This window comes from Geotrypetes seraphini, chromosome 4 (assembly GCF_902459505.1).
Source record: "Geotrypetes seraphini chromosome 4, aGeoSer1.1, whole genome shotgun sequence".
Classification (NCBI taxonomy): domain Eukaryota; kingdom Metazoa; phylum Chordata; class Amphibia; order Gymnophiona; family Dermophiidae; genus Geotrypetes; species Geotrypetes seraphini.
In genome coordinates this window covers 285,346,814-285,371,462 of record NC_047087.1, presented here as the reverse complement: position 1 = coordinate 285,371,462, position 24,649 = coordinate 285,346,814, and the positions used below count along the sequence as shown (strand labels likewise).

At 41.8% G+C, this 24,649-nt stretch overlaps 1 protein-coding gene across 3 annotated transcripts in view; it reads right to left on the bottom strand.

The window, feature by feature from the left end:
• The window catches only part of SLIT1 (slit guidance ligand 1), a 606,757-nt gene that overhangs the window by 173,637 nt on the left and 408,471 nt on the right, over positions 1-24,649 (bottom strand). For all 3 annotated transcript variants that reach the window (XM_033941251.1, XM_033941252.1, XM_033941253.1), the window contains 5 exons: positions 12,736-12,883; positions 7,359-7,430; positions 5,374-5,445; positions 4,941-5,012; positions 674-817 (listed from right to left, as the gene is read on the bottom strand). In XM_033941251.1, coding sequence (XP_033797142.1) covers positions 674-817; positions 4,941-5,012; positions 5,374-5,445; positions 7,359-7,430; positions 12,736-12,883 — 508 coding nt within the window. The remainder of the gene's footprint in view (positions 1-673; positions 818-4,940; positions 5,013-5,373; positions 5,446-7,358; positions 7,431-12,735; positions 12,884-24,649) is intronic.

Below are 24,649 nucleotides of genomic sequence, written 5' to 3'. Positions count from 1 at the left end.
CCTAACAGTAGATAGTTAGGTGCGTAAATGCGCGTATTCTATAACCCATGCTTGTAACTGCATGACCCGCCCATACCCCTCCTGGGTCCACACCCCTCCCCCCCAATGGATTTGCACACAAGCGTAACTGCCAAGCAGTGCCAATTAACAACAAATTATAGCCAATAATTGGTTGTGAAGGCCAATTAGCATCTACTGAATTGTTTTGCTTGCAACTGACCTTATTATATAAGTTGCGACAGCTTGCACCAGGCCAATGGCAGGCAAAAGCTGGCGCGCTTATGTGCACCTTGCAATGTGTGCATCTGATATTGTTCTAGAAGGTGTGTGCGCTGCTAGATGGAATGCATATGGTATGCCCATGCTCCACCCACTGGTACTGCTCATTGGCTGTTACACACCATGTGACTAGGGCACCAATTCTAATGAATACCTAGCACATACAGAACGAACATAAATGCCAATTTTATGTTATCATTCCTGTGTCTAAGTGCACCTAACCTATAAATTAGTGCTTAAATTTAGGTGTCCTTTATAGAACTGCCTCAAAGCCTTCATGAGAACCATAGACCATTCCCTCTCTTTCTATGGCTTATTGCTGTTTGCCATAAGCATTCAACTTCCTTTGCATCTGCCTCCCACCGTTTTGCCCAACCGAAAAGGAAAAACCTACAAGGTCTGGATGGCTCGGAGGGAAGTAAATGTTCCTTTTGCCAGGCTCTGGATCTTGTTGTCATACAGGGAGAGCAGAGACAAGTTCTGCAGGTCCTGGAAAGCATCAGCCCGCACACAGTTTATTTTGTTAGCATTCAGAAGTCTGTTGGGACGTTGGCAAGAGACAAACAGAGGGGAGAGAGGAAGATGGAAAAAATTAAGGAAGCAAAATGGAAAGAAAGTCAACTATTGCCAACATAATCTGTGGAGAAAGTTTATTTATCACAACACTATGCATTCTTACAGTGTATCGCATACTGTGTGCAGTGGTACACCAGTGTGCCTCCTGAGATTTCAGGTGTGCCGCGGTACTCTGGGGAAGAGGAGAGGTGCCGGATGACTGTCTACAGGACGTGCCTCTCGCGAAGAGAGGCACGTCCTGTAAGCAATCTCCCGACACCGGCACCTCTTCTCTCTGCTGGCCCTTCTCTCCAGTGCAGGCCCTTCTCGGCTCAAGGCCCGTTTGAAGGGCCTTTGCGCATGTGCTGACATCGGTGATGTCTTCAATCCGACGCCAGCGCACTTCCGGTTTAGGTTTAGTGTGCCCCGGCTCGAAAAAGTTTGCGATACACTGCATTATTACAATAACATTATTTCACTATGTAACAATTTTTTTTTTTCCTTCCTGGTTAATAGGTGTTCTTTCTTAATAGCCTATGCCACAAAAATATAGAATATGGCTATCATTCTCCCTCAGACTTAGCTTTTGTGACCAGGACATTGATATTTTAAAAAAAATTACCTCTTTTGAGGAACATTCCAGATCGATTCCAAGCTGAGTAAACTTAAGAGGCCCTTTTGGCATCTAGGCTCATGCAGGAGAACTTGTTGGGTGAAAGAGTGCAAGTCAAAGATCAGAGGAAGCGTCACCAAACTTTTTCCATCTTCTTCACCCATCAAGATGAGCTCTGCTTCTGTCACAGTGTGACCATTCTGACTGAGGCAATTGGAATCGTCTGTAACCTGAAAGAGTGGTGTCTCTTCATTGACAACTCATCCAGGAGCATCAAAGCTGTGCTGCTGCATAACGGGGAAAAAGTACCCGCCTCTTTCATGGGCTCACTCTGTGCACCCCAAAGAGGATTACAAAAGCAACGAGGCCTTACTAGGTGTCTTGAAGTATGATGAATATGGCAGGGAGGTCATCAGAGACTTCAAAATGGTGGCATTCCTAATGGGTCTCCAAGACAGTTTTATCAAGTTTCCCTGCTATCTCTGCCTTTGGGGCAGAAGGGACACAAAGGCGCACTTCCAAAGGCGGGGCTGCTAACTGTAAACTGAGTTCTCTATGAGAGAAACAACGTCAAATGGGAACCACTGGTGGATCCCCGGAAGGTGTTGATATCACCACTGCACATCAAATTGGGCCTAATGAAACAATTTGTGAGAGCAGTAGATAAGGAGTCGGCAGCCTTCAAGTACCTTCAAAACACCTTCCCTAATCTGTCTGAGGCAAAGGTCAAAGCTAGTGTTTTCATCAGATCCCATATCCTGGAGTGCAAGGAATTTCCCAAGAAGCTAACTAGAAAGGAGAAAGCAGCTTGGAACAACTTTTGTCGTAGTGGTTCGGGGCTTCCTGAGGAATCACAAGGCCGAAAACTAGGTGGATATGGTTGAGAATCTTGTGAAGAATTACAGTAAAATGGCCAGTAGGATGTCCTCAAAGTCTATGTCCTTGATGCTCATCTTGAGACATTCAAGAAGAACATGGGAGCATACTCTGAGGAGCAAGGTGAGCACGTCCACCAGGATATATTAGACTTCGAAGTTCGTACGCCACAACCAAGCATAATATGAGAACATGATGGAAGACTACATCTGGGGGCTTATTCATGAAAGTGACTTATAATATAATCACAAATCTCGAAAAGGTACTCACTTCTAATTCTTCTACGGTCATCTTTGTATAACTTCAATATAAATACATGTTAATTGTGAGTCGTATGTTGCTTTTTATGACTTTATAAGAATGAAAAGATGAAAATTTGGCGTTTTCACATTTTAAATAGGCATATTGCAAAATTTGACTATCCTGGTCACAAAAGCAAAGTTTTATGGAAACAACAGACATTTTCTATACGTTATAGGCATGAGCAATTAGAAAATTACACTTACTGCCCAGGAACAAAGCTCATGTTACATAGTGTTATCATTATTGCATGAACGAATCTAACTCAGAGCACCCCATTTTTGCAAACATCCGATGGTTTCCTTGGCTTTCACCCTGCTGCCAATTTAGATGCCCCAATGCCATGCACTTAGCGCCAATTGTATATTGGCTATTTAGTGCCAAGATTCTGTTATAGAATACTAGCATTAGCTGGCACTGGCGTGAGTGGTCTTATTGATTTTGGAAAGGGCTGTCTCCTGACGCAGCGACCCCGTGAAACAAGGCCCTGCAGGATCTCTTGTTGAGATTATCCTTGGATTGCTTAGCTCTTCATTCAAGCCTTTCAAGTTGGAGTTCTTTTTTTCACGATGGATTACAATTGTCGGTTGAAGACTTGGGGACTAGATTGTTCAGCTGGTCAGCTAAGTAACGCTATATAAAACTTTCTTGCAATTATATTCTTGCCACCCTCTGTCTGATTAAGCCTTGTGCTAGATAAACTATTTGGATCCGTGGTTTAAGTATGGTTTTGTGGCATTGTAGGTTTTTCTCTCCTTGGTTGATTTCAGGTGAGTTTTTTACTTCATGCCTTTTTCCGTATGACCTATGATATTAGAAAGACTCTAACCTGAGATTTAGCTCTTTGTGGCGTGTTATCCTTTGGATTTTGAGGCCATTTTTTGTAAATGTGTTGGTTTGCTGGTGGTTTATTTGGCACAAGACTTATTGTTTAAGATGAATTAAATTATTGTATTGTGGTGGTAGCAGGGTATCTTATCTTTCTATACTTTGATATAATTAGGAACCAACAGTTATGCCAAATCAATGGTAGTTGTAATTGTTAATGCATAATTGTGACCTGAAGTGCATGTAACATAGTATTTTATAAGTTATAGGCCAGATTCTGTATAGTGCGACCAAAGTTGTGCATGCAAATCTGTGCTCCTTGCCAATTTGCACACGTAACTTAATTGTTTAACAAACTAATCAGTGCCAATAATTCTCATGTATGCTAATCTGTTTGCTAGCATTGGATAGGGGTCCTTTACCTTTTGATGGGGGGGGAGAAGGGGCATGTTGTGATTTACAGGGGCCATAAGAACACAGGTCCCCGGACAGGTCTGGTCTATATGTGGTTTATAGGAGGGGGGGTGAAGGGGGAGGAGATGGGGGGGATATCTTGTTATTTTATAAAATGATGATTTTTTTTGCTTTGATGTGACCACCTTGTTGTATCTGTTGGTATTCACTGTATTGTTCTTGATATGTGGTTTGATGATCAACAATGTTTTGTTCGGCTTATTCATCAATAAAAATTGTTATACACTTCCCCCTCTGCATTCACGGTGATCGGGGATCAGCATGGCAAACCAAAAATAACTTTTCGTATGTTATTCGCGGTTTTTCTGTTAAAAAAAACCCACAAAACCGCGAATAACCTGACCTGCAAGTGTAGCGTTTACTCCGTACAACTCTGGGAGCATTGATTTTCTCTGTGAAACGCTGGAAGCAGTGATTTCCTGTGATGTAAATTTGGAGGCAGAGCCTGGGAACAAAAAACGCGAATAACTGAAACCGCGAATACAAAGGAGGAAGTGTACCTAAAATATATGAGACATGTAGACAAGCCCAAGTAGACAAGACAGCAAACAAGTAGATTGGTAAAAAGCAGTCATCTAGAAATACTTCGCAAGGTTTATTCACCGTATAAAACAATTACATTTTTAAAATTATTTATTGTTTTATGTGTTGAACAAACCTTGTGAAGTATTTCTGGATGACTGCTTTTTATCGATCTACTTACTTGTATTTGCCATCTAATCTGGATCTCGTGGATTGTTTCCTGAATCGGGCCCGAGTTCAATGGCCTTTTTAAAATTCTGCTCTAAGCAATGCTGGCTTGTATATTAATAAATAGCGCCTAGCACTTATGTGGATAATTGCCAGTTAATGGCACAAATCACGCTGAGGCCCAATGCACTTAATTGCCTTAGGCCCACCCAAGGGTTTATCCGGCTCTGTTAGCTTTAATGAATTAGATCTACTTTAGTTTTAATAAGTATAGGAAGATAAACACAAGATTAATTTTGTGTTTTAGGGACCAGTCGTTACTTACAACAGCTGCAGTGCATAAAGCCCACTAAACACTCCTTTGGGTAAACTGGTGATCTTGTTCCCATATAAGACCCTGTAACAAAGGGAACAGTTAGCATTCAATAAAGAGTGAGCATTTATGCAAGCTCATGATATAGTCAAGAGAAACCAAAAAACACTGTGGAGTGACAATGTTCTGAAATGGACTTTATTGAAAGTTCCAAAGTTCCAAAACTCCACTTAAACAATCCACATGAAAGTAAAATAATCCACATATAAACCTTTAGGCCCTATTCCACTGAGAGCGTAGGACCTAACACGGTGCATGTTTCGACAAGATAGTCTTCTTCAGGGGTCCCTGAAAGTCCTGATAGTAGATACGTAGAATAATCGTTGAGAACGTGCTGCTTAAAACCATATGGTGTGCTGTAATATGAGTTGGTCATTTTACTCACAGCGAGTTTAAGGAGCGGAGACCCTGGAACGCATCAGGTGCAATCTCTGAGATCTGGTTGTTGCTCAAGTCACTGAAATGCAAAAAAGAATCATTACTTCTCTTCCTTCTGTCTACATTCCCATTTGCCATCCTTTCTTTCCCCGTCTTTGCAGCAAGATAGAACCCAAGAATGTGGAGAAGGCGGAAGAAATGGAAAGGGCAGGGGTTACCAATACCAGTAAGTCAAGCATACACTCAAATCTGAAAAAAAACAACAGAGAGAGTAGCATGACCCACCCTGTTGTGTTCTCTTGAGATTCCTTAATAAAAATGATTTATTAAAAAAAAGAAAAGGGCAGGGGTGGAATTCAAAGTGCTGTTGATATGCCGATTATTAACTGTAGTGGCAGAATGGTTAAAAGGGGGTGGGGAGGGACGGGGGGTTAGACAGCACCAGAATTTCAGACAGCAGCTTATTGGCACAAAGGATCCTTAGCTGCATTATACAACAGGAAGGGGAAGCAGGTAGATTAAAAGGATCTTGTGCTTTCTGTCTACTATCATATTTTGCTTCTATGTTTAGGATAGGAAGGGTTAAAGCAGAACACGGATCTCTGACTTACTTGTAAGCACTAAGGTTTATATTCTTTCTAGGGCAGGGGTGGGCAACTCCAGTCCTCGAGGGCCGGAATCCAGTCGGGTTTTCAGGATTTCCACCAATGAATATGCATCGAAAGCACTGCATGCAAATAGATCTCATGCATATTCATTGGGGAAATCCTGAACACCCGACTGGATTCCGGCCCTCGAGGACTGGAGTTGCCTACCCCTGGTCTAGGGTGCCTATATTAGGAACTGCTAGGTGCTCTAATTGAGTACACCTGGTGACGCCTAACTTTGGAATCTACGCACAACTTTTTTTTTTTTTTAAATTGGCGTGGTAATTGGGGGTTTTTCATTTATAATTTTTATTGATTTTATAAAATAACTTATACAAAGTGCAAAAAAATATCATAATATCAAACAAACAGTACTTTATACTACATCAAATTCTTAAAACAACCCAAACTTCCTCCCACCCAACCCCCCTTACCCCTCCTGGATGTGTATAAAGAATATGAATAATACAATAAATAATCTGAATAAAATAAAAGAAACCATCATATACCGCCATGGTCTTTAACAAACATATCCAATGGGCTCTAGATGTCATTAAATGCCCGGAATTGACCATTTTGCTCCGCTAACATTTGTTCATACCGATAATACAAACACAGGGACTCCCACCAGAATGTGAAGTTTAGATGATCCCAATTTTTCCAGTTTCTTGTGATTAACTGCAACCCAACTCCAGACATTACCAAGAGAAGTTTATCTTTGTGAATATCAAGCGAACTCTCAGGCATAATTGAAGTTCCAAATAAAATGAACACCAAGAATTTGAAGTAATTTTGCCCCATATGGATTTCCAAAAGGCCTTAATTAACGGGCAATGAAATAACAAATGATCTAACTGTCGTGGTAATTGAAAAAAATGAATAACCAGTTAGTAGTTCACTGTCGAATGCTTTGGATGCCTAGCAATGCCTAAGTGGAGGCGCCCTCCGATGCCTAATGACACCTACCTGAAAAGTAGGTGTGGTTAGGGGCGGAAAATAAGTGCGGTTTACTTAGGCATCGCTAGACATCCGATTCTCAAAACAAAATCTGCCTTTAACGTGAGGTTTCGGCTGATTTAGCAAGCACATATTTTAGCGGTGGATTATCAAAACGACTTACCGAGGTCTTTGCACGCTTTCTAGCCGTCTCCGACACTGCTATGCAAATGGGCTCTACAAAATTTTAAAACAAGCACTCCAGTGGATTCTTAAAAATCGCTGAACCATTCTCCCAAGAGCGGTGTCGGCTTTTGGCGACAAAAATCGGGCTAAGAAAATGGAAGCTATTTATACCAAACATGAAACAGAACTAAAAGCAATAATCAAGACACGGATTCCTACTCACATTCTGCGTAGCTTCTTATAGGGTGAGAAGGCGCCTGGTGGAATTGATTTGATTCCATTGAGTTCCAGGCGTCTATGGAAATTTAAAAAGAAAGAACAAATAGTTCATCATTAGGAGTGGAGCAATTCTATCTAAGAGGAGGCTTACTGAAGGGAGGGGGGGAGACTTTTTCTAGTACAAAACGTAACACAGTACAGTGTATTTAAAGGAAACAATTTACACAATACTCTGCATTTTCCCTGGGATTTTTCTTCTGTTCTTTTGGCTTGCAGCTTACTCAGAACCAAGGCTGGGATTAGGCATCATTAGCATTCATTTGTAACTACCTGGGTATTGCCTCCCCCTCACCCCCAATCTTACAGCCTTCAGAATTTATTTTTGTCCAGTCACTGCAACAGCAGCAGTCCTCAGCTGGAAGGGGGGGGGGAGGGGAGGTGTCTTTTCAGGACTCTGCAATCACGGCACTATATCTGGCCATGAGAGGTCACTATTGCCCAGAGTCTGCAAACATCCTCAGTTCCTGTCTCTGAGAAACAGAAAATCCAAGCCAAATATTTTCTCAAAGCATGAGACAGATTGGTGATAGGCGACCTTCTTTCTTATAATGTCACCCTCCCTTTTGTCCATTCCCTTTTTGTCTTAATTTCTTTAAAATACTGTATTTCTTTCCCTCTTCCCTCACTATGTGTTAAGTCTTGTTTGTGGATATATGTGGCATGTTTTGTCCCCCCCCTGAAAAGTTCTATGGTTTTTAGCTATGTACATCGCTTTGAAGTTTGATTAAGCGATCCATCAAATCTTAAATAAACTTGGAAACTTGGATTTTGCATATTCATGGTGAGTATCCAGAAAACCCAACGGTACTTGGTGTGCCCCAAGGACTGGGTTGGGAAGGCCTGGTATATACTGTCAGTGGTATAGGAAGAGGGTGAGGAAGAGGAGGTGATTGCTACCAGTTGCATAGTGAGGAAGAGAGGTGCCCCCTCCCCTGCATTCATTTCCGCCCCCCCTCCCTTCCCTTCCCTCTTACCTCTAGTTATTCACCACAGCGAAAAAGAACTTTAATGTGCTCCTCGTGACCCCAACAGCATTCCCTCTGACATCACTTCCTCTGTGTGGCACCTGGAAGCGATGTCAGTGGGAGAGACGACGCAGTGACAAGGAGCAATTTGACATTTTGCTTGTGGCGGTGAACAACCAGAGGTACGGGGGAAGGGAAGGGGGTGCAGGTGTGGTGAGGGGAGAAGTGGGATGAGGCAGGGCGGAGAGGAGAAGGGTCGCCGTCACCCGGGGCAGACCGCGCTCCCTGCCCCCCTGCTACGCCACTGATTGCTATGCCCCTTCGTCACCTCTAACTTTTAAAACAGAACAAGGGAATGGTGACTTACACAGAATTCCCAAATTCCCAAAGGACTTCTTTGCACAAAGCATATGGAGAAATTGTGTTTGTACAGTACTCCCCCGAAATTCAAGGGGAGTTCCGTTCCAGGCAGGAGAGCACCAGTGGGTGAAGAAAATCACTCGCGGTCTGCTCCGATCGCCTCTTCCTGTAGTAAAGTCGGGCTACACCCACCAAGAGCTGCTTTGTCACACAGCTCCTGATTGGTGCAGCCCAACTTTACTATAGGAAGAGGCGGTCGGAGCAGAACGCAAATGAGCGAATCCATGAATTACAAACTGCGAATTCACGGGGGAACACCGTATATTGGGGGATGGGGTGTCAGGATATGTATGTGTGTGTCAAAGAGAGAGAAAGAGTGTAACATCATACTCAAACATACATATGCATATTATTCATCTCTAACCTTATTATTGTCCACAAATTTTTTAACAGTAGCCATATTTTATCAAATTTTGCTTTTTTACCTCTCTTTTCCTTAACAACTGATCCATATTTCCCAACCAAACAGAATTCCACCAAAACCTCTCTATATGAGGGGGTAGAGTGAGGGGGAGTTATTTATTTTAGACCTATATGTACCCCTTGCTTACATTACATTAATTGTTAAAACATTTTGAAAGTATATTCTACTGTCTAATTGTTTTATGAGGAAATGTTTTCAATAAAAATATTTGAACTTTAAAAAAAAAAAGAGAGAGAAAGAGTTTATTTGCTACTGTGATGTGACAACGATACAAAATATGGATGGCACCTCTGTGTGAGTCAGAGAAGCTATTTGTATGAGTGTGGCAGTGTGGAGTTATGGACAGCAGCTTTGTGTGTGTGTCCATGTGTAGGGTTGCCAGACGTCTGGATTTCCACGGATGGCTTTTCAAAACCCGGCACTTTGTCCGGGGTTTTGAAAAGTTTGGAGCAAATCACTTTCGGGCAGGAGCGCCTCCAAGCATGCCATGCGATGACATCACGTGCATATGCGTGATATCATCACATTGCATCGTGGGGGGCGGGGCTAGGGCTAGGGGGGGTCTGGATTTTCCAAACGGAAAATCTAGTAACCCTATCCATGTGTGAAACCGAGACATTATGGGGCTCATTATCAAAGAAAAACTGGCACTTGGACATCTTACTAGTCAAAACATCCAAGTTGGCATTTTTGAAACTGACTTTTTAGTTGTCTTTCTGGTTGACTTTTTAGTTGACTTTTTAGTTGTCTTTTTAGTTGTCTCCAGTGCATCTAAATCTTAAGGAGGCGTGTTTTGAGTGGAATTAAGTCAGGCTTAGCACTTGGATGTTTTACAGGAATAATCACAAGTATAAATAAGAGAACTTAATGTTCTTATCTTGTATATGTAATAAACCACTGATGTATGTGTGTATGTTTTCGAAAAGAAAATCCAACGGAATCTGCAGTAAACAAACAGCAAGCAAAAACCAAAACAAAAACTGCAGACCATGTGCAAGATGTAGGCACTGTTTATTACAATATTAATGCAGTATGGTAAATATACCACCTTATTACCAACACGGTCCGTGTTTCGGACAACACCTTCCTCAGGGGTCCGTGGTGGATAAGGTATATACAAACCGCATTGACCAAATCCAACAAATGCCGTTCCGGCTCCAAAGTACAGTGCAGCACTGCGTCGCAAAAGGTTTAATAGGGTAGCTAACCTCACTGACATTAAAAAAAACCTTCTCTGTAAGCAAAAGATAGCTCTGCGCAGTGCAAACAACAAAGTCAAAACAAATTGTACTTAGCTTATACGGGGGATCAGCGCACCAATGATGGCCAGCGTTTAACAGTTCTTGCTGCCTCAGGGTGTAAAGCTGCTGATCAATCCAGTATGTGGAAGCATCATATCGATGTCTCCCTGCACTCAAAGAGGGGAATCTAAGGCTTTTTCCACTTCATTAGCTTTTTGATAGCAAGTGCATTTCAAAACGTACACACATACATCAGTGGTTTATTACATATTCAAGATAAGAACATAAGAAAAGCCTTACTTGGTCAGACCAATAGCCTTACTGGGCCCATCTAGCCCAGTAGCCCATCCTCATGGGGGCCAATCCTGGTCCTAGTACCTGGCCAAAACCTAAAGAGTAGCAACATTCCATGCTACCAGATCCAGGGCAAGCAGTGGCTTCCCCCCTGTCTTTCTCTGTAACAGACTATGGACTTTTCCTCCAGGAAATTTCCTCCAGGGGTGGGGCTAGGGACATAATGGGGCGGAGATGAGTGGAACTGGGCAGGCCTGGGGGTGAGGCTAGAGGGGTCTGGATTTTACTAAAATAAAAATCTGGTAACCCTACCCGCCACTACCCTCCAGGGTCAATGCTACATCATCAGTATAACTCCCAGCATTAAGATGAGTATTTCATTTGCTAGTATAAATTGGTGAAATCACGTATTTCAATCATTTTCTGCATTGCACAAGGTTTAAGAATACACATTTTTACATAAGAAAACAGGAGGGTTTTTTAAAAAAATGCCGATGACGTAGCAATGACCCTGGATGCAAACTATCCGATCTCTGGAGGGTAGTGATGGGGCTCTAAGGCTTTTTCTTCCTGATCTGCTGTGAAATGTGTGAGCCATCAAAGCACTGGAAATGATTACACCTTTCCCTCCATATTCGCTGTTATAGGGGATTAACAGACCCGCAAATACAGAAAAACTGCAAATAAATTTTTCACGTTTCAAGTTTATTAAAATTTCGATATACCACCTTATCATTTATTTCAAGGTGGTTATACATTTTAAAATAGGGTAGAAGCATATAATATAAATTTAACATAACTTTAACAAAATAAACATACATGATTAGATAAAAACAATGACATACACGACTGAACAAACAGGTACGAGTGGAAAAGAAGGGGAGAACTACAATGCTGAAAGAAAAGTAAGATATAAAGGTATAAACAAAAGGGTGGGGTTAAAAACAAGTAAGTCCAATAGAAGTGAACTTGTAGAAGATAAAAAGTTTCATTTTTTAAAAAATAAATATCCTTAAAAGGACATTTACACTAGAAAGGCATCTTTAAAAAGGAATGTCTTAAGGAAAGATTTAAATTTCTCAAGATTAGTTATCTTTGTAAGAGCATTTGGTGGTGAGTTCCAGAGGGTCGGGGCAACTACTGAAAAAATAATGTTTCTTCTAGTATTAATATGGTTCAAGGCTGGGATTACTAATAAATTTTGCTCCGAGGAACGAAAAAATCGCGACGGTATCAAAACTTTATTAATGAATTCTGGCTGTCCAGTGTTTCTTGTTTTAAAAATCAATAATAGAGTTTTATAAATGACACAGTGATGGATGGGAAGCCAATGTGCTTTATCAGAAGAGGAGTTATGTGGTCAAATTTTTTGTCCTTATAGATGACTTTTATGGCTGTGTTCTGGATTATTTGTAGTCATTTTAACTCTTTTTTGGTAATACCGTGATATAAGGCATTGCCGTAATCCAGACAAGAAATAACTAATGAATGAATTAAAGTATTTAATGTTAATGTTATTTGCTGTTTTCGATTAAAAACCATTGTGAATATAGAGTTATAAGGAGGAAGAGAAGGGTAAAGGAGATTCTAGACTAAAATGGGGGTAGTTAAGGGAAGGAGATATGCTGGATTATCAGGGGGATAGGGAAGGGAAAGGGAGATGATGGACTCTGGAGAAGAGGGGGGATAGAAAGGAAAAGGGTAACACTGGATTATTGGGGAGGGGTAGGGAAGGCCGAAGGAAATGCTGGAATGGGGGGTTTGGGCAACGGAAGTGGAGGTGTTAGACTGTTGGCGGTGGAGGTAGGAAGAACCTTAAACTGCTTCTGGGGGATGGATGCACAACTCAGGGTTCACCTATGGCGTCAGATACCCTTGAACTGGCCCTGTTGAGAGCTAACTATAGCAGCTACTTCCAATCCTGAGCGATTTCACATATAACCAGGATGTTGTGTTGCCCTGCTGTTTGGTACTCACATCTCAGTCATGGTCTCTGGTAAGTTTGCTGGGATGGCGGTCAGTCCTTTGCCTCGGCAGTCCACGATGCCATTACTGCAGGTGCACATGGCAGGGCAAGAGCCGATGGAGAGGCTACAGAGCTGGGTATTAAGGGAATCCATTTGACCTATGAAGGACACCAAAGTGAAACAAGTAATACAAAATTACATTACATTACATTAGAGATTTCTATTCCGCCATTACCTTGCGGTTCAAAATCACCTCTCCTCTTCCAGGGCTGCTATAACGTAGACTCAAAATCACTACTGTGGGCACTTTAAGAACAAGTTTATCATCTAGAGGCCCACACTGACATGCCCTTTGCATGCATACATGTCTAGAATACTAGCACTATCATATGTAAGTGAACACTTATCTGCAAAAGTGACATCAGGGCACTTAGGTGCTATTAAATGACACCTTACTTACACTGTGTGTTTCATTGCTGATTCATCAGTAGTGATTCAGCAAACTTTATTATTGTAATTCTCTTTATGTAGGTGTGCGACAAAAGGATATTCGTAGACTTCAAATTATACAAAACACCGCTATTCGGTTGATCCATAATTTATGTAAATTTGATCATATTACGCCTTTTCTGAAACAAGCACATTGGTTACCCATAAACAATCTTATTACATATAAAATTCTGTTATTGATTTTTAAAACATTGAACACAGGAGAACATCTTTATCTCAAGCTTCTTCTCAGTCCTTACCTACCACCGGGATCTCTTAGGCCAGTAAATCAAAATCATCTTATAATTCCAACGTTGTGAAATAGTTCACAAACATGTTAGAACTGCTATTTTTCTGTAAAAGGTCCTCAGCTGTGGAATTCTTTACCTTTATCTTTGCGATTATTGCACTGGATGAGTCATACAAAACATAAAATTTACCTTAGGTGTTTACCTTTCCTAACCTCACTTTCAAGTTGTCGCTAATCACTGATACCCCTTCTGTTGAATTTTAGATTGTAAGCCACCCAGAAGGCTCACCCTAGGTGCAGGATAATAAGTTTTTAATAAACTTGGAACCTAGTAAATACAAGGAGGAGCATAGACAAGGATAGAGCATAGATCGGGCTCGCATTTAAGCAAGTGGCTTACAGAATACTGCAAATTTCACACGTTCCTGCTGTATTAGGCATCTCCACTTAAGCCAGGTCTATGGTTGATCTAAGTGTGGGTGTGTAAATGGTTAGGCATGCCAATATCTCGTTATGTGGTGCTGTATAATGGGACCTGGATGCTCAGGTGCTGTTATAAAATAGCTCCCAACACATATCCTTGGAGGGTCTAAATGGAGGCATCCAGTTCTAGAACTTCCCCATATCTGCTGACCCAAGGAATAGATTTTAAATAATGACTTTGTCATAATGAGATAAGTCAGGTTCTCAATCTTTGCTGAGGAAAATGAGACCCATAGGTTTGGTAAGAAAAAAAAGCTGAAAATGGAGGTAGGATTCAATTGTTAAATTCTCTCCAGCAAAGACTCAATCTCAGATGTACTATAAGTGGAAAAAATTACCTGTACAGTTCATTTTGGCCCCAAATTCTCATTTGTCTTCATTCAAATTGGTCTGTGAAATGTCACCTGCTCTTTCTATTGTTAAATACTTGTACACAAATCTAAGATCTTGCATTTCTACCACCATCTCATGAACATAACAAGATGAATTTAATCAATCAAGGTCCTGTTCTGGAGTACAAAAAGCCCTACATTGATTGAAGATAAAAATTAATTTCACATTGTGGATACTACTCTTAAAGGACTTTTTCTCCTTTCTGTACCTAGGCCACTGAAAGCTTAAGTTCTAGGAAATGTGATTTAGAGATACAGTAGAATCTCAGTTAACCAGTATTCAAATAACCGGCAAAAAAACTTGTCAGCAAAAAAGACATCTAAAATGGTACTCCTGACCCAATAACCTCCCGAAGCATCGCCACAAATCTCCCTCTCTCCATTCCTTCACAAAGCAGCAGGTAGCCAGTTCTGACAACCCCCCTCCCACCCTCCCTCCATTTCTGAAGCAGTAGAGCTTGTCCTGACAATCCCCTCCCTCCCTAACTCCATTCACGAAGCAGCAGAGCCAGTCCTGACAATCCCCTTCCCTCCCTCCTCCCTCATTCAATCACTCACCCAACGCTGTAGTGGCAGCTGGCAAGCAGAGGAAGTGCTGGTAAGCAGGCAGCTTTTGGCCAGCCCTAGCAAGCCTTTCCTCTGCTGTGTTGGAAGTAATGCTGCCACTACAGCATTGGGTGAGTGATTGAAGGAGGGAGGAAGGGGGGTTGTCAGGATTGACTTTGTTACATCGGGAATGGAGTTAGGGAGGGAGGGGTTGTCAGGGCTGACTCTACTGCTTCGAGAACAGAGGGAGGGGTTGTCAGGATCAGCTCTGCAGCTTCAGGGAAGGAGGGAGTGGAGGAGAAGGGGAAAGAGAATGTGGGAGAGAAAGGGGAAGAAAAAGTGGGAGAGAAGGGGGGAGAAAGTAGAAAAGAAGGAAGGGGGAGAGAAAGTGACCAAGAAAGAAGGGAAGAAGATGCTGGACCTATAAGTGGGGTTGGGGGGATGATAGAGTGAGGTGGGAAGGGAGACACAACTATTTGTACATTAACTCTCAAATAACCAGAAACTACAGTTATCCAGCATCCACCAGTCCCCATGGGTGCCGGATAACTGAGATTCTACTGTACTAGAGTTCTCAAGAAAAATCATTCAGGCATATGTTTTTGTTCTGATGTTTACTTATGCTGGGTTTTACTAAACCATGGAAGAGCTTCTTACCGCGGACCGGCAAGGTAAATGCTCTGGCGCTCAGGAATTGAATGAGTGTCGGAGCATTTACTTTGCCGGCCCACGGTGAGAAGCTCTTTCGCAATTTAGTAAAAGGAGTCCTTAATTTCTGAGGGCAAATTAGTGTTCAAAATTCTTGGAAGGTTGACTTCTCCAAGCACTACCGAACTAGAGGACCTTTTTACTAAATTTATTTATTGGGCTTTATTAACCGCCTTTATGAAGAGATTCACCCAAGGCTGTGTACAGCAGGTATAATTCAACATAAAACTTGCAATTTTGTTAACAGCATAACATAAAAAGAACAAATATAAACATAAAAACAATAAACGAGACAAAGTCAAAATAAGTAAACCGAAACTTATTAACAGGACTATCATAAAACAGTTCAAAAATATTAACAGCACTGACATTCAAATAAGAGATATAATACATTCTAAAATGAAGACATAATACTTATAAAACATCTAATAAACACAAATAAGAACATTCAAACAATATAGATAAGACGCTAATGTTTTCTATAATACAGCTTATCCTATAGCCAAGGAGTCAAATACAGATATTAGATGGGGGCAAGATGGGTGGTACAGCTTGTATTGGAATAAACAGATGGGAGGCTATACTCAAAACAAGTTGTTTATACAAGGTACAGTGTTCCCCCAGTGATGTCCACATCGAGATCCCAGATTCCACCCCGGTGCTGACACTGAAGGAATCGGTGCTGCTAAACTGCAAAACTCCCATGGTGCTGTTGTCATTACAGTACAAAAACAGAAACAACAAAAAAAAAACCCCAAACACCACACTGCCCATTCTGTTGCTGTGGTAATCCCATACTGCTGACTTTACTGCTGTAATTTAAAAGAAAATCCTGAGGCCTTCGAACCCAGCAATTCAGACGGCACCATGGAATTCTTTGAGTTACAGAGGCAGAATTGGTGTAAAGAAACTTTCTTTTGCAGCACATCCTTTGCTTCCTGGCATTGGTTCAAATATCAGTGCCAGGCTACCCACTGTTTCATGGTTGCAGATTTCTTGGTGTGAGGGGGAGGGGCTCCACATCCTATTTTCCCAGTGGCGCAATTCCTACTGAGTCAACATTTATAGTACATACGTTTTTGCAACTGTACAGGTCTCTGGGATTTTCGGAAGCATCTGCAGTACAATTATTCTCTCACTAGTGCAGTAAAAGGTGTCATAGCCTACAAAGCCTCCAGCTTCTGAGCTGTTATTGCAGCAAATATTTGGCTTCTGATACCATTTGTGATCTTGCTGGCTGCCGTGGCCAGATGAGGCTGCATATTCACTGGAGCCTGAGCCAGATGCTCTAAAATTGCCGTGGTGCCAGTAAATTATCCGATTTCAAAACAGCGATTGATGTTGAAAAAAATTCCGAGGTGATCTGCCATAATCCCAACCGATCAGTCTTTGGAGAAAGTGACTGACAGATGTGCAGGGGAAGCCCCAAAGCAGTCTCCTGTCGCTCAGCTGTTCGGGGCAGGAAGGGTAGGTTTTTAATTTTTTTTTTTTTTTCAATGGGCACAGATATTGTATGTGTGTTACACACACACAAATCTGTGCTCATTAAAAAAAGAGGTGTACCAGGCCCCCCCCAACAACAATGGCCCCCTCCCATAGGCGCACCTGGGCCAATCAGGACCTTAGGCCCCTTCCTGGTGAATCCTTGATGCACTGGGATGGGCCTGATTGGTTCAGATACCTATGGGAGCGGCCTTAGGCGCCTGGGCCAATCAGAGTCTTAGGCCCCTCCCAATGCATCCCAGGCTGCACTGGGAAGGGGAAAGCCCACCATTTTGAAGAGGCGGGCCTGTCAGCAGGAGAGAGTGACATCCCTCTTGTGGTCGTCTAAATAAAGCATGTGGGGTGGGGTGGGGCGGGGGGATGTACCGGGGGGAGGTCCAGGTGGCTGAGGCAGGAAGGAGTGGAAATCCCTCCTGCCGAACATCATGGAGGAGTGGGGGGGGGCCGAGGAAGGAGGGAGTGGGTATTCCTCCTGTTGATTTCTTTTGGAAAGTTTGGGGGTGGGGGGGAGCTGTCATCAGGGGAGTCCCGGCATGACTTTTTTTTTTAATGGGGACAGATATTATATGTGTTGAAAACAGCACCTATCACATGTCATTCAAAGTTAGGTACCCCAACTAAACTACTGGGTAAAAGTAGAACACTGAAGTTCCCAAAGTGTAGAACTCAACACCAAAACAAAAAATAGGAACTTTGACTATTTCAGCCTTTGTAACCAAAGTGGTGCTCAGAACCGTGTAACGGTGAGAAAATCACGAGTCGGGGAATGCTCCCCTGTGAGTGTTTTCAGTCGTCTATCATTGCACCATCTTCATTTGGTAGAAAGGGGATGAAATAGACTTCAACAAAATCTCAGGTGTACTTAGTAATGTAGAACAAACTCCAAAAGAGTTCTAAATAAAGCTCATAAATTAACAAAAAAAGGTTTTTTTTAACTTAACTGAAATAAAGGAGAAAGGAAGTTGTTTCAGTCCAGCGGGTCCTGGAGTTAAAGTCAAAGTTAGGCGCCATATGTAGAATTGCACCAAGCAGCACCTAAATTAATTTAGACACCAGTAGGAGTCTACGAGTTAGGCGCCGCTATATCAGGCCAGAATTTTCTTGGCCTAAAATATTGGCACACGTACTTTTCAGGTAGGTGGATCAGAGTAGATCACTCAAACTCCTATGTTAAGGCCAACAAAAAACTAAGGAAAGGCCACAGCTCAATGAATAGAGATGAAGACTTAATTTCTCCAGTGCCCAAGGTCAGCAGCCAGAACTAATCTTGGTTGTTGAAACCAATTGCTGGGCTATCATCGAATACAGTCTTATTTTCTCTAAGAGCTTTTTATGTTTCTTTTATATAAATGGTATATTTTATGCTGTTGCTCATTTTATACTAAGTAATTAAGACGCTAGTTATAATGCTGTAAGAGCGTGGTACTTAGCTCGGGTAAAAGAAATGCCCGGCAGAATTCCCACGCCCGAAACACTGACGGAAGATCTCCGTTTCGCTCTGTTACAAATAGTCAGAGCTTCTTCAGAACAGCATGGTGTTTTAGCTTCAATACTGAACCGAAAATCTGTGTATCATTGTACCTCAGAGTAGATCAGAGTAGATGCCTACATGGTGACTACTATGTACGCGCCTACCTGAAAATGAATTTTTTAAAAATCGTTTTTTAATTGGTTATTAACGGCACTGTTCGATTAATAGTGCCAACTGAACCAATTAAAAAATTAAGTTAGGCGCCTAAATCACTAACTATCCCGATCTAGGTGCATGTTTTATAGAATCAGGGCCAACTGTTCTGCGCGAGTCAATTAATTTATTCTCTGCATCCTTTTAATATTCAGGGCCCAATATTCAGCTGGCAGCAATCATCATTTTGCTGACTGCCACTGGCCAAGGTTTGGCCATGCCCAGCCTCCAGAATTCAATTTCCAGGTATATGGAGCTCAAGAAAACAGCCAATGTGATATTCCAAACTTAACTGACTATAGAGACAGGATTGCTTCTTATGCAGTCCTTTTTATGTGGTTATCTTAACTGGCTAAGTGCTGACTCTTCCCCCGGTATGCCCCTCAAATAGCCAGTTTCGGCTTGGTCACTGCCTTGGCATTTTCAGTGGCAGTGTCTGGCTAAATGCTGCTGAAAATGCCTGGTTAGTCCCAGGAGTACGGTTACCATATGGCTCCAGAAAAAGGAGGATGGATTGAGACATCCGGGTTTTACTTCCATTGTTTTCTATGGAAGTAAAGCCCAGATGCCTCTATGTGTCCTCCTTACTTCCATTGTTTTCAGCAGAAGTAAAACCCGGTTGTCTCAATCCGTCCTCCTTTTTCTGGAGTCATATGGTAACTCTAGCCAGGAGCCATTCCTGGCAGTTTAAAACGTTGAATATCAGGCCCTCTGTGTCTTCTAATGCTTTTTTTTTTTTCCTTCTAATTGTAGTTCAGCGCCCATATTTCATTAGTGTTTCTTTCCCCCAGGCCTTTTTCCACTATGTAAATATCATTAATATTTCAGAGCTATTGACTTTGTGTGTGTGTGTGTTTGCTCCAGCCCAGCGGGAGGTCGGAGCTACAATTCCCCTTTCCAGGCCCAGCTGGAAGGTTGGAAAGCATTTCATTAGAAGGGGCAAGCATGCTTCGGATTAAAGAAAAGGCAGCAGAGAGCTTCCTAAGGGAACACTAGCTGCCAATGGTGGATATTCCCACTTCCTTCCCGAGGCCACAGTCTGAGGCAGTGCCGGGTGATGACAGGCTTCCCCCACTGTTCAGACCAGATGAACTCCTTAAGACCATTCCTAAACAAGAGATCTGCTCTCTGTGGCGGGGAGTTTGAATTTGGTCAAGTTTTTTTTTTTTTTTTTTCTTACTGCGCCTGTCTTATTGATGTACAAGGGGGTGCTGAAAAGTTCTCTGCCCGACCAACCAACTTCCTAAATCCTGAGCATTATTTTGCCACTGTAGCTGAAAATTGTTAAGTGCCAGTTTTCAGAAATGAAATCCTGTGCTTTGACATTGTTTCAGATCATTGATTTAACTATATTGACGACATTCTCTTCTTGGTTGGGCTGAGAACTTTTCAGCATCCTTTCGTATACTCAGTTTAGATTTAGAAGGAATTGGCGGCACCAGCAACATTGCTTTTAACGGTAAGCTTTGGCACCGGAAAAAAACTTTCTGCTAAGACTATTCTTTAAAAATAGACTAAAAGATTTTTTGGGTTTAAAAGTACAAATGTACCCTGATCTATCTAGGGATACCCAAAAGCGTCGTAGAGAATTTCTATTGTTAAAACCTATTTGCGTCACCCATGTAAATGTATTGTCCATTATTCTTCAGAAAAGTTTGTCTTTTTTGAACCTTTCCAATTGTCTATGTTTCTCTCTTTGTCACGTAAGGAAAAAGAAAAGGATAAGACCTAAAGCCCTAATATGAAAATAGGAAGTGATTTTTCCCTCTGGTCAGCTAATTTAGCCTAAGTTCTAGTTAAGTTTTCTTTGTAACCATTAAATATATCTTGGATCTAACCAAATGTGGACTTGAGCTGGGGACTAAGCTAAAAAATTTTCAGTTTCTTAAATGTATTGTATAGATTGTTCTTTTCTATGTTTTAGATCTTGCTTTCTGTACAAGTTAATACTTGATATGTTTAATTTAAAATTGATAAATAAATAAATATATATATAACATTGATTTTAAATGATCATCACTTATTTATAAATGATCTGGGCACTGGAACGACGAGTGAGGTGACTAAATTTGCAGATGACACTAAACTGTTTAAAGTTGTTAAAACACATGCGGATTGTGAAAAATTGCAGGCAGACCTTAGGAAATTGGAAGACTTGGGCGTCCAAATGGCAGATGAAATTTAATGTGGACAAATGCGAAGTGATGCACATTGGAAAGAATCACAGTTACCGGATGCTAGGGTCCACCTTAGGGGTTAGCGCCCAAGAAAAGGATCTGGGTATCATCTTGGACAATACGATGAAACCTTCCGCCCAAAGTGAAGAGAGAGATAGGAAGGAAAGGTAAGACATGGAAATGTAGATTTTGAAAAGAAAGCAGAAAAATTGAATATTAAGTTAATGCCAAAGATGGATGCAAGGTAGAAAGTGAAGACGGAGAGAAAAACAGGCAAAGGACAAGAAGTTAAAATCATAGAAAAATAAAGTCACCAGCCAACAAAGGTAGGGAAAATGATTTTATTTTCAATATAGTGATTGAAATGTGTCAGTTTTGAGAAAGGAAAGATATTAAAAGTGAGGGCCTAAGAAAAAATAGTTAATGTCTTATTAAAGAAATAACAATTTTGCATAAGGTAATACTCTTTATAGTTTATAAATCTTTCCTTTAACTGTTAAAGGAAAGATTTATAAACTATAAAGAGTTTTACCTCATGCAAAATTGTCATTTCTTTAATAAGACGTTAACTATTTTTCTGCGGCCCAGAAGTACCTACAAATCCGAAATGTGGCCCCACAAAGGGTTTGAGTTTGAGACTACTGCTTTAGGGAGATCTTCAACTGATGTGGCTTGGGGATACCTGCCAGTTCAGGTACTTTATAGCTTCTTTTGAAAGTTGAGTGGATCATTTGTAGCTCGGGGTCGTCTTGCAGCTAAACTTTGGTCATCTCAAACGGTTCATCAATGGGAATTAGAGACTGACAAACCTTACATCTTGCATTTAATTACACTGTGGGATAAAATTAAATGGCTATATAATGAGGGGAGGGAGAGCTCCACTTTAGCGACATTAAGGGAGGAGCCACAATTTGGAGTGGGGAGCACTAATCCTGTCTTTGAGCGGTGGGACAGTTTGGGACTGCGTACATTTCGGGATTTCTTGTATATGGGAACCCTGATATCATTTGAGGCTTTACAGCGCCATCCTGGGATGCTGCCTGGGGATTACTTGGCATATTTGCAAGTAAAACACTTCATGCTAACTAGAGAATGGGCTGCTCCTCTCCGGGTTGAGAATGAACAACTGGAACAACTTTGGGGAACTTTGCAGAGTACCTAGATCAATCTCAGTAATTTATCAATATTTAAGGGGACGGGTATTACCAAATTTTGGTTTTCGTACTCATTGGGAGCGAGATCTCCACTGTTCCTTTACCTCTAAAAAATGGGATATCATCGGTGCGGACTAATTGGCAAACCAGGGTTTTAAGTATGGGATTAGCAGCAATTAAATGTATAATAGCTGCTTATTGGAAACAGTCCCTGGTTCCTGATTTGAATGAATGGAAAGTGAAATTGTACTTGATGGGGAAAATGGACTAACTTAGAGGTTATTATTTGCACTCAGTGAAAACCTGGAACATTATTATTCAGAAATTGCGGGTATAAAGGGGTAGGAGACAGATTGATCCTGGTGTTATCCTTCGTAGATGGGGGGAGGGGAGAGGGATAAAAAGGAGGACAGTTATATATAAAGGCCTTGTCTGTGTACTGTTTATTGTTGACATTGGCTTTATTTGAATTGGTGATGATGTTCATTTTGAGTTGTGTGGTGATTTTATACTGTTGAAACTTAATAAAAATTTAAAGTTTAAAAGAAAGTTGAGTGGAGAGGGAGTGAAGAAGACAAGGCCAGATTCTATAAACAGCGCCAGGTGGCACCTACATTGTAGGAGGCACTTGGCGTGGTTGTGAATTAAAAAAAACAAACAGTGCCATTTATAGAATCACACCTAGCGGCACCTAAGCGGACTTAGACAACATCTCTAGAAATGGGCGCAACTCCATTAGGCCAGCTTTTTACTCACCTACTTTGGTGGCACCTAGGTCGGACGTCTAACAACGCCTAAGTCAACTACGCCTATTCTCGGTCCACAACCAGCGCCTCTCCTCCTCTCCTGTTGAGCACCCCCACACTGCAGGCTTATGGTCTGTCTGCAGGGCCTTCGCATATGCACAGACATTGTGATGATGTCACGCATGCATGTGATACATGCATGCGCACTTCTAGGTGCCTTCCAGTCGCAGCCTGGTCTTTAGTGTGCCGTTGTTCTGGATAGTTTGTGAGACATTGGTTTATAGCATTTCACAGTTACTGCCCACCAATTTTCCCCTTAGGTCCACCTCAAACCTACTCTCAAGCTATGCTTCTGTAGGGGAAAAAACCAAAGACGTTACTTAAGGTAGTCTAAGACAGTGTTCTTCAACCTTTTTACACCCGTGGACCGGCAGAAATAAAATAATTATTTTGTGGACCGGCAAACTACTAAGACTGAAATTTAAAAAACCCATTTCTGCCCCGTCTCTGCAAACCATCTGATCCCATCCGCACAAGCCTCAGTTATGATTTTATATTGATGTATTTTATTAAAATATAAAAAGAAATAATATTCTGTACAATTGTCATTTTATAAATACAAATATACAGAGCAAGGACCAACAAAATCCCTGTCTCCCCTCCCCTTCACATATATCCCCTCTACTATCAAGAAAACTGAACAAGCCAAGTTATTACAGAATGCTACACAGAAATATCATTCTAACAGTATACTGAAGTCTCACATGACAGGAATAGTATTAGGGGAGTGCCCCCTGGTCAGAGCGAGCCCTAAGCCAGCTGGAAGCTAAAGAAGCACTGGCCTGGGCTTGGCAGTCTCCAGTTATGTCTCTAGCAGGATATATATTTCAAATCTGATATATTCTAATGACAAAATAGAAATAAAATTATTTTTTTCTACCTTTTGTTGTCTCTGGTTTCTGCTTTCATCTTCTTTTCACTCTTTTCCTTCCAGCACCTGCCCTGTCTCTTCAATCCAGCATCTGCCCATTCCATCCACTGTCTGCCCCTTCCAGAAACTGTGTCTCCCCCTGCCATCTCTCCTCTAGACCCCTCCCCCCTTTGGTCTGGCATCCATCATCTTCCCTCTGTTGCCTCATGGTCTGGCATCTTACTCCTTTCATCTCTCTTTCCCTCCCCCCTGTGGTTTTTAGCATCTCTCTCTTCTCATTTCCTCTGTTCTGATCTGATATCTCTGTCTCCTTCCCCATTCTCTGGCATCTATCTCTCCTCTCTCTCTTCCCTTTCCTTCTCTGGTCTTCCTTCTTTATTTCTGTCTCCGTCTAAATTAAATTCTTTCTTACTATGCAGTCCTCAGTTTCCCTCTTTTCACTGTGTCTACCCACAGCATGCCATCCCTTTCCTTCACCCCTCCACTATCTCAATAACTCTATCTTCTTCCCCCATCTAGCATATGTCCTTTTTCTTTATCCCTCCTTCCATCCAGTATGTGTTCTCTTTCTCCACTCCAATTCAGCATTTGCTCTCCTTTCTCCCCACTTCCCTCATCTGCCCCTTCTCCCCACTTCCATCATCTGCCCTCTTCTCTTTCCCCCTTCTCCCCACTTTCATCATCTGCCTTTTCTCCCCACTTCCATCATTTGCCCTCTTCTCTCTCCCCCTTCTCCCCACTTCCATCATCCGCCCCTTCTCTCTTCCCCCCCACTTCCATCATCTGCCCCTTCTCTCAATCTCTCCATCCATCACAGGCCCATCTCTCTCCCTTCCTCTCACCTTGCTTTCCGATTTTGGC